Source organism: Armigeres subalbatus, chromosome 2 (assembly GCF_024139115.2).
Source record: "Armigeres subalbatus isolate Guangzhou_Male chromosome 2, GZ_Asu_2, whole genome shotgun sequence".
NCBI lineage: Eukaryota > Metazoa > Arthropoda > Insecta > Diptera > Culicidae > Armigeres > Armigeres subalbatus.
This window is the reverse complement of record NC_085140.1, coordinates 360,525,945-360,537,178: the sequence shown is the minus strand read 5'-3', so window position 1 is coordinate 360,537,178 and position 11,234 is coordinate 360,525,945. Positions and strand designations below refer to the sequence as shown.

At 42.7% G+C, this 11,234-nt stretch overlaps 1 protein-coding gene across 1 annotated transcript; it reads right to left on the bottom strand.

Annotated features, from left to right (window-relative positions):
- Nucleotides 1-5,373: 5,373 nt before the first annotated feature.
- LOC134210082 (uncharacterized) lies at nucleotides 5,374-7,053 on the bottom strand. Its single transcript, XM_062686102.1, has one exon. It carries the CDS (start codon nucleotides 7,051-7,053, stop codon nucleotides 5,374-5,376), a length of 1,680 nt encoding a protein of 559 aa, XP_062542086.1.
- Nucleotides 7,054-11,234: the final 4,181 nt, after the last annotated feature.

Here is an 11,234-nt window from a genome sequence, read left to right as displayed (position 1 = left end):
AACATTGTGTAACTGCCACATTTAATTTAATACTTAGGATAATATTAATTCATTTTATTTATTTATACATATAATATTTATACATATAATATGCATAATATCGATGAATACATAAATATGGAATATCATACAAACAACTTGTTTAACTCACGCAAGGCCCTTAAACAATAAAATCAGCATCAAATCAGTGATTCTTGAAAAAAAAAATACACGGAAATTTTTTTTGTTTACTATATGTGAAAATTGTGAAATGTTTGAAATGTCATAACTTTTTGTTTATTAGTTTACCATCACCAAATTTTTATGGTAGATAGCTAATATAATGGACCGTTTTCCTAAAAAAATTACGTTCGAAAAAGATAGGGTTTTTGAGATATTTGAGTTTTGTGACAAAATGATATTTTTAAAGGCAAAAAAATTTTTTTTACTGTGCACATATTCTTAAGAATCACCATTTAGTTGTCTAACTTTGCTGAAAAAATCATAACAATCGAACATTCCGTTTTGCTGTGCAGCTTTAAATATTTTTGAACCATTTTCACATACACCCTTTTGAAAAGTTAGTCGTGACTCAATATGAAGATTTGATATCGAAAAATGACGATTTAGATGAAATTGAAAAACTGTGCAAAGTTTCAACTCAATAGAAAATCATGAATTAAAAATTTTCTTAAATTTTGATGCTGTTGCTTGGAATCGTTCTTATAGTGATATTTATAACTCATTTTGATAAAATTTTGTTCTAGGTAGCTATTGTCTTTCAAATGTGGTAACAGGATTTTATCATAATACTAGCGAAAGAAACCCAGCTTTGCTCGGGTGATGCAAATGTCACAATAAACTATTTGAATCATTTGTTTGAGAAACTGCATAAGTCCATTTTACAGTATTTCGAGAAAACAACAAAAAACTGTTTTCTGAACAAATTTGCACCGAATCTTTCGATTTCTTCGATACAGATCAATAGTTTTTGGCAAAACTCAACACCCTGGGGCATTTTCAGTGCAAAAAATCTAAGCAGTATTCCACAATTGCTCTTCAAAGTACGTGGACATATGTAGTTTCTCGAACAAACGAAATTTTTTTCATAAATTCCTGAGCAAAGATTTTTTTTTTTCGTATTTTTTGCCAGAATACGTATTTTTGGACCAGGATTCAGAATATATAAAAATCTCATTTTGGCCAAAAATGTTACATATGCAGTTTCTCAAACAAACGGTTCATTTGTAGAACCGCACTCTAGATCAATTTCTGTGCATTTGTTCTGTTTTCCTCAACAGCTGATCCAAAATTGTATTCAAATGATTTTTAACATTACCCCGTGAAATTCATCAACCTTTTGCATATACAAACCATGCGGATCCCAAATAGAATCGATTAGGGTTTTTCCCTAATTTTCGTCTTGCAAATCGGTCAACCCGTTCGCGAGTTAAATCGTCAGGATAGAAATCTCAATTCATTTTTAATATATAGACTAGCGAAAAATACCCAGCTTTGCCTGGGTGTTTGTGATGCAAATGTCATATTCTGAACTAAACTATTTGCAGCATCGCACTCTAGATCAATTTCCGAGTTATTGTTTCTTTTTCCTCATCCACTGACCCAACGTTGTATTCCACCGGTTTTTTACCTTCTCCCGTCAAATTCACCAACTTTTTGTATATACAAACCTTGCGAATCTCAAAACGAATCGATTAGGGAAAAAATCTTGCAAATCGGTCAACCGGTTCGCGAGTTAAATCGTCAGGAAGGAAATCTCAACCCATTTTTATTATATAGACTAGCGGAAGAAACCCAGCTTTGCCCGGGTTTTGCAAATGTCACAGTGAACTATTTGCAGCACCGCACTTTAGATCAATTTGCGTAGGTTTGTTTTGTTTTCCTCAACAGCTGACCCAAAATTGTATTCTAATTAAAAAGGCTGCACTCATAATTAATCCAGGCTCGTTAATTCTAATGATTTTTTACGTTTCCCCGTTTCATCCACCCGTTTTTGTATATACAAACCTTGTGAATCCCGAAACGAATCCATTAGGGAAAAAATCTTGCAAATCGGTAAACCCGTTCGCGAGTTAAATCGTCAGGAAGGAAGTCTCAACTCATTTTTATTATATAGACTAGCAGAACGGACCCTGCGTTGCTCGGGTTTGTTGGCGTTCTAAATGTCAATTTATGATTTTTTTGACACCACACTCTTGATCAATTTTTGTGCTTTCGCATTGGGTTTCCTCCCAACTCGCCCTAATATTGTATTTTGGATTTTTTTCAACTTTCCCCGTCTAATTTGTAAACTCTTTTACATAGGTATAAACACAGCTAATCTCAAGACGAATCGATTGCATGAGCATGAGCATTATGATCGCACAATTCGTATAGTTGCTACTCCGAGATTGACTGAACTTGCGAAATTGTACAGAGAACACAATAAATGGAGCTAAAACGTTGTATTAAAATTGCAAAAAATACTAATATTAGGAACTTTTTTCGGATACGCTTAACGACTTATTTTTCCAGCGTATTCCGTTAACTTAACGCTAAGTTGCCAAATATAACAGCATCAATACTTTCTGTTGAGCATATTAATGGTGCGCGACGTTAGGCATCAATACCTTAAGCACCCTTCTTCGCATAAACAAAGTGGGATTCATGTCAAAGATATTTTAATTACCAGATAAAGATTGTCGCTTCGGTTCCCTTTGTTCTGCTGTCCGAAACATGTGTGGTACCTAACTGTCAAATCGTATGTATTTTTCCTTCGTTGACATTTAGATCTCCTATCCTCGCCAGCAAAAGATGTTCCGGACAGCGACGACAGCGACAATCTTTATTTGGTAACTAACATATATTTTATTCATGTCCATGCGGTGAGCTACTTCAGTCGAATTCTTAAATCAGTATTAACTTAACTTAGCATAGTTATTATGTACAGTTGCGCATAACAAGTACCTCTGTGCAGGGCTTCTTTTGAAAAATTCGGGGGTTACTTTGGACATTTTGAAACAAGAATTACAACGTAAATTATTATCAAATTGCCATTATCATTATTCGGGTGTCTTGTTGATAGTTGGATGAAAACTTTCTGTTTCAAATTTGGTATTTTTTATGTTAATTTTTTTTTAGAAAATAAAGAATCTAAAGAAGCCCCCGGGATCAAAAGAAACCACGCACGACGGTATCCTGACTAATTCATATTTTTTTCTTCGTAATGAGCAAGAGCTAGTTCTTTTCAGTGAAGTTTGGGACAAACCAGGCACTAATTTTCACATACTATTAAAGAGGAGTTCAACGCAGATTCTCTGGAGTCCTGGAGTTCATAGAGACCATGCGCTAATTAAGTAAGGGTTTGTCATTCTCTCACACTTCAAAATAAAAAGGAGAGCGCAGATGAGGTTGCAAAAAAACGAAAAATTCTTTACGTAATTAGTGTAGGGGAGATACGGTCAATATGCGCCCCCTAAGCTATTCTCTTAATTTAATGGTGATTTCATGCGAAATAGTGTAATTTCGAAGCTTTTACCAATAATCTAGCATATCAGTCATTAAATGGTTCAACCATTTTTAAGAAAAACCAACAATATTACAAGAAAACGATTTTATTCCAAAATACTGCATTTTCATTTAAAATAAACGACGCTGGGCAATATGCGCCACCCAAAAATGATAATCAAAATATTCCAATATTTTTCACTGGAATAGTCACACTATAATATATAGAGAAAATATTTTTTGTATGTGAATAAAAAGCATTGTTGACGTTGGTCGATCCTAGACCATTGCAGGAACTGGCGGATCCTTCGGATGAAGGTAGCCTCGATGAAGTGATAGCTCAACCTCGGAAGAAAATTATTTCTTTAACTCTGGTCTTGAAAAAGACCTTTGGATTTCGGCTCGCTTGAAGAAGGAAAAAAACACGATTTTAAATCCGCGATGTTTATTGCACAAAAGTATGGACTGTAATGACAATTTCTTCTTAGGGCATCTATATTTATAGCTGAATTCCTTCTCTTCCGCTTCCCATCTGGACGGTAATTGGTTGCCGCTCTGGGATTGGCGCGAACCAATCAGCGCACTGCTGTCAGCGACGCCGTCACGATGCTGTGTTGCCGTTGTTGTGGAGGAAAACTTCGCCTAGACCATCGCCGGCCGGCGAACGCAGCTGCCATGCACCACACACACACATTTGCACTTTGGATTTGATGTTCGCAAAGAGGTTTGGGAATATGGGCTTTGATGGATGATAAAAAAAAATATTTTCGCAATGTTGGTTGCGAACATTCACCCCCCGGGTAAAGCTCAGAAACGTTGTTGGATTGTGGGTTTTTGACTCGAATGGAAATGGGGCCATTAAGATACTGGATGACGATATAGACCGGTGGAGTTTTATCTCGCAGTTGCTGTAGATGTTTCCGACGAGACAAACGGTAACCCGGGATATCTTCCAAGGTAGGCCCGGGATGATAGCCATTAGACGGATAACTCCAATGAAACAATACTCGTTGTAAGTCAATGCAGCATTGCATATAATCTTCTTCAGGTGCGTCTTGGTGCCCTTTCCCACGGTTTCCCAGAGCCTTGCCTTCGTACTCTTAGCGATAAACAGTGACGAGCTCCCGATCCTCAATGTTTGTCCTTGTAGTCGAATGAAGATTGCTGCAGTGAAATTAACTCTTGATTTGCCAGCAAGAATTTCAGGGTTAACACTTCCTTCTTGTAAATGGCCCATTGGTAGGTATCGTTGGTTAATGCGGAAGGAAACGAGAGACTTTGTAATGTGATTCTCATCGAGTTGCACCACCCTGTATTTGACATCATAGAGAAATTGGGAATTATTTATGAAATCACCAACATGTAGAAGGTCGTCGGAGCTGATGGAAACAAGCCAATGGAAAATTTGTCCAGATTTTAAGGCTTGTTTGTCGTTTGGTTCAAGTTTTTGAACGTAACCGACAAATTGCTGAGGTTGTTGGAAGCATATTACATTGGTCATGAAAGGAGACGTATCTGAATAAGCAACTGGTGTTGCGATCCGAGCTGGTTTACATTCTGACAATTCCTCGTCTGTAACGGCATCGGGTTTATTCATCTGGTTCTTATCATTGCATAGGAAAGTGGGTTTAACCTGCTGCATCGCATCGGTAGTTAGTACTGGAGAGGGTTCAACAATGTCTAGGGACCTGAACTTTCCCATAGATACAGCTAATGGCTCTAGGACAACAGCATGGCATAGCTGCTGATCAGGTGGGGGTTTCTCATCAACAGCACCAGCGATAACCCATCCTAGGCGAGTTTCCTGGAGAACGGGAAGTTCTTCTGAGATTTTCAGCTGACTAGGCAGAAGGAGCTTAAAAAATAGCTTAATTCCAATCAAAAGGTCTATTTCCCCGGGAGTGTGGAAGGCTGGGTCGGCGAGTGGTAGTCCAGATGGAAGAAGCCATGGTTGAGTATCAAACTTACGGGATCGGTTACGAGACAATCCAACTGTGCTTGGAAATCAGAATGTTTCGAACTAATCTGTACCTTGACCATTTCTGAAAGAGTGTTTTTCCTTGCATTGGCTCCAACAATTTCGACCTTGGCAGGAACGCGTGGGAGATTCAACACATTGATCAACCTTTTCGTCACCAAGTGCGGCTGGGACCCATTAATCCAAAAAGCACGGCATGCGTGAAATTTGCCGTTGCTATCCAAAATATTTACAACAGCGGTCATCAAAAGACTGTTGTCAAAATGGGGAGCTTCGCTTACTGCGCAAGTAGTAGTTACAGGGAAATTCTGGTTCACATCAAGGGCTTGGGCGGTTGCCGGAGGAATATAAAGGGGTTGTGCATTTACATGTGGTGGGTTTTCAAAGTGCAATAGTGTGTGGTGCTTACCTTGACACTTCTGGCAGGTGCGCGGGGAACTACAGGAACTACTCGGATGACCTTTTCGCAAACAGTTGTAGCACAGCCTCAACTCTCGAACCTTTGCATGATGTTCAGGAATGGACATTGCACGGAAGAACTCGCACTTGAAGTTGGGATGTTCACCTTGACACAGTTCGCAGGTTGCCTCGGAACTTCCAATGATAGTATACATTTTGGCTTGGGAATTTCTCACCGGGTTGGCAGGATTCTTTATTGGAACGGTTGGTCGCACGTTGATCGGACATTTCGATGATTCTTTGCAGCGTTCCAGGATGGCACACCGCTTCTTGAGAAAGGTTATGGTGTCATCGTAGGTTGGTATCGCCTTATGTGGGATCGTTGTTTCCCACTCTTTTCGAGTATCCTTGTCCAGGGCTCCGGACACAAGGTTGACAACAACTCTTTCGGAGATTCCATCCAGCTCATCTTCGATCAGAACCAACTCATCGATGTGTCTTGTCACTTCATCGATAAGCTCTCGTAGCTCCTTCGGGTTTTCTCGGCTCATCCGCCAGAAGTTCAGCAGCCCTTGAATGTGGGTATCCACGATTACCCATTTATTCTCGAATCGATCCTCGAGAATTTCCCATGCGTGTGTGTAGTTGTTGTCGTTTAGGGTGCGATGGTCGATTATACCCAAAGCCGCTCCAACTAATGATCGTTCCAGATGGTACAATTTGATGCAATCCGAGTCGGTGGAGCATCGCATCACGTCAGAAAACATAGCCTTGAAGCGAGGCCAGTTCTCTGGTTTCCCATCGAAGGTCGGAATCGGTGCCCTCAATGGCTGCTGTTGAACGATGATTCGTGGATTTTCAGTAGTTGGCTGGTGTTGGGCAACGGGAACAAAACGAGATGCTTGGGCTGCTCGTTCGACAAGAACACACGTCTCGTTGTAGTGGGTTTCAAAAACAAGGTATCCCTGGTCCTGCTCTTCGACTCTCTTGGGAGGGCAAGCTGTCATGACCTGGTGATGGAGTGCCAAATACTCTTGGAAATGATTTTCCAGGTTTCGAGACAACACTTTCCGCTGAGCGGCATCATACTGTGCACCAGTCGCATCAGCCTCTTCGATCGCCTTTCGAATGCGAGAAACCTTTGCCTTTGCTTGGCCACGTAAGTGGATTATTGATTTCAGGTCTGGCATTTTCACTTTTTCACTCACTTTTACTGGCGTGTGCTTCATAGGCATCGAAAAGTAGTTCACAATACGCCTTTACTTTCGTCAGTCAAACACAACCACAACCGGACAAGTTCACTCAAATGTTCTAGAACTTTCCAGTATCAATCGCCTTCAGTTTAAGAGAGTTCACTTTACTGCTATTTTCTTCGGACACGTATGTGTCGCTATTAACGCTCGTGACGGTGGCCACGATGACGCGAACTATTAACGGATTCACTTTGTAGAACACCGGAACTGGAAAACACATATGCCAAAAATAATTATTTCAATTAACTCAGTTTCGAAGTTGAGCAGATCACGACTGGAATCCTCAAGTGGCTCGGATGAGCGGAACTGGACCAATCGGCTGATTGTTCACCACTGTTGCCGGGAGCGACGGAAAAGCAAGCTTGGATGAGCGGAACTGGACCAATCGGCTGATTGTTCACCACTGTTGCCGGGAGCGACGGAAAAGCACCACGGTTGTGGTCTCCTATCCGGTTCGTTTGGATTAAAAAATGGTCGATCAAAGACCATTGCAGGAACTGGCGGAACCTTCGGGCGAAGGTGGCCTCAGCTCAATCTCAGAAGAAAATTATTTCTTTAACTCTGGTCTTGAAAAAGACCTTTGGATTTCAGCTCGCTTGAAGAAGGGAAAAACACGATTTTAAATCCGCGATGTTTATTGCACAAAAGTGTGGACTGTAATGACAATTTCTGCTTAGGGCATCTATATTTATAGCTGAATTCCTTCTCTTCCGCATCTCATCTGGACGGTGATTGGTTTGCCGATCTGGGATATCTTGAGACTAAGACGTTGAAAAGAAACTCTCATGCCTAAACAAATAAAAATATGTTGTGTAGGAGCATGTAAATAAACGCAAATATTTAATCGATATTAGTGTTCTTCCACCAATAATCAACAAGAGAGTACGGACCGGAACCATCGGCGAAGACCACTGCGACGAAAAGGGACTAACGGTTGGAAGCTCGGTTCGTGGAATGTGCAGGTTGAGGATCAAAGGCCGGTTCTTCAACTTCAGCATAATCAACGTCCATAGCCCACACTCCGGAAGCACCCCAGACAACCAGAATGCATGCATAATAGAATTGTTTTTCTGTTATGCGATGCCTATGCACACAAATTTCATCGCTTACCAGTCACGAAAACGCTTTTTGCGTACAAAAGTGGAGGCGATATATGTGTATTTCTTATCCGACGTTGAACGGCAGTGTATGCGATATGCACGATTTTTATGCCAGTTTGTTCGTAATACATTGCGATGTAGTTTGTGATAACAAACTCTGTTTGACAGATAATCCGATTTCGTTTGAGTTTGTTTGCAGGAATATGTGATGTCAACATCTGAAGCTGTAATAAACTCGCAAAATAACCTACTGTGCGGGAAAGTTTATAAATCAACTGATGAGCTTCGCACCACAATGCGATTTTGATGAAATTTGGACGGGTAAACGGGATTTTAATCGTACATTCTTATGCGATGTGTGGTTGTCTGGGACTGATGATGATAAGGACGCATTCTACGGGCAGCTGGAACGGTAGAACGACAGCTGCCCAAGCCACGACGTCAAAATCATCATAGGAGATTTGAACGCTCAGGTTGGCCAAGTGGAGGAGTTTAGATCGACTATTCGGCTTCCGTAAGGGCCGTTCTACCATCGAAGCTATTCGAGCGGTAACGGAAACGGCCAAGATAGCGAGAGGTTTAAACAGAAGAGGTATTAGGTACTGCGCGTTGATTACACTTGATGTAAAAACGCGTTTAACAATGCTAGCTGGGCAGCAATTGCTGACTCCTGCACCGATTGAGAGTTCCGGATTACCTGTGCAGGATACTGAAAAGCTATTTTCAGAATAGGGTGCTTTATACGACACTGATGCTGGTCAAAAGTCGATCGTAGTGTCCGCGGGTGTTCCACAGAGATCGATCCTCGGACCGGTTCGGTGGAATATTATGCTACGATGGAGTATTACGCCTAAGTCTCCCGGCCGGTGTGAAAATAGAAGGCTTCGCGGATGACGTAATGCTGGAGGTAACAGGAGACACTCTCGACGAAGTCGAACTGAAGGCTTCATACGCGATTGGCAGAGTGGAGGAATGGCTCAACTCGAGGCGGTTGTCCCTTGCACATCACAATAAAAAAAGACAGGAACACCGTCTTCGACCAGAGGTCGTACAGACTGAACACTTAACACCTAGAGACAACGGACAGGACACATAACACCCAGTGGACCAGTGGAGAATTTTTCGATCACGAAAAGTTTCCTCCTTACCGGGGCGGGAATCGAACCCACACTCCCTAGCACATGCGTCTAGACGATTGACGTCGCTAACCGCACAGCCACGAAGCCCACGGAAGTCGTGGTAGTGCATAACCGTCATGGGCTGCAACAGGCGAGGATAAGAGTAGGGACCTGCACAGTTAACTCCGTGAGGTCTCTCAAGCATCTGGGCGTGATGATCGATGATAAGCTCAATTTTACGAGCCACGTCGATTATGCATGTCAGCGGGCTTCATTGGCGATAAATCTTTATCACGAATGATGTCCAACAGATCGGCGGTGCATAGTCAAGTGCGTAGGCTGATAGCTGGCGTAGCATTGTCTATCATCCGTTATGGCGTGCCGGCATGGGCCGTAGCACTAAAGCCGAGTACAATGAAAAGAAATTGATCAGAGTGTTGATTACGTGTCGCGAGCGCATATCGCACCATATCATATGACGCGGTGTGCGTTATAGCTGGAATGATGCCGATCGACATACTCTTAGAGGAGGATGTGGAGTGCTACAACGAAAGGGACTCGGTGCAAGTGCGACGTGTCAAGAGAGCAGCTTCGTTGCTTAAATGGCAAAGAGCATGGGACACCGCAGTCAAAGGTCGTTGGACCCACAGACTGATTCCAGATGTGTCCAACTGGGTTGATAGGAAGCATGGTCAAGTCAACTTCCACCTAACACAGGTGTTGTCTGAACATGGCTGCTTTAAGAAATTCCTACACAGGTTTGGCTTCGCAGATTCTGCGGAGTGTCCTGAATGTGTAGGTGAGGTAGAATCGGCAGAGCATGTGATGTTCGCATGTCCGCGATTCGAGATAGAACGCAATGCCATGCTGCTTATTAGTGGTATGGATACAACCCCGGACAACCTCGTCGAGAGGATGTGCCGGGAGGAAGCTATATGGAATGCGGTGAACACAGCATCTCAACAGATTATGTCGAAACTGCAGCGGTGGTGGCGTCTTGAACAAAACCAACGTGTGCAGTAAGGGCACCTGTGATGCAGTGAACACTTTGCTCACCCCGACAACCAACATGTCGCGGGTGGGCTGCGAGGACCTCAGTATGTAGATATAGAGGTCATTGCGGTTCACGCGCGGTGGTTGTTGTCGGGGTGCTCGTCTCAACGTGAGATTATGATACGGACCGTTAGGTTACTATCATAGCTTGCGATAGACGGGTGGTGAGGTAGCCACCCTTGAAGTCGATGTTGTGTGTATTGACGTCAAGTGCGTTAGCATAGGCGTGAGCGTTCTCAATAGTCCCCCCCTGATGTATTGCTTAATTGCGGGCCGGGAGTACGGACTGGCGAAAAGGTTTTGGTTTTAGTGGGTCGGGTAAGAGTTACATGACATACCCATCCCCACACTACCTGAGTACCTCCTCAGGTGTCTGGTTGCAGATTTCCGTTTACCCTTGCTCAAGAAAATAAAAAAAAAAAGATCGACTATTGGGTAGTTCAGCGCTCACCGGCTGACGAACGAAAACGACCTACGACTAATTGATTTCGCTGCCTTTAAGAATATGGCCATTCGCAGCACCTACTTCCAACAAAGCCTCCCGTATCGGTACACCTGGAGATCACCACTGCAGACAGAATCACAAATCAACCACAATCGTCAATCGTTCTGATTGATGGAAGGCATTTCTCCGACATTATCGACGTCAGGACATATCGTGGCGCTAACATCGACTCTGACCACTATCTGGTGATGGTTAAACTGCGCCCAAAACTATCCGTCATCAACAATGTTCGGTACCGACGACCGCCGCGGTACGACCTAGAGCGACTGAAGCAACTTGATGTCGCCACTGCATACGCGCAGCATCTCGAGGCAGCGTTGCCGGAAGAGGGTGAGCTCGATA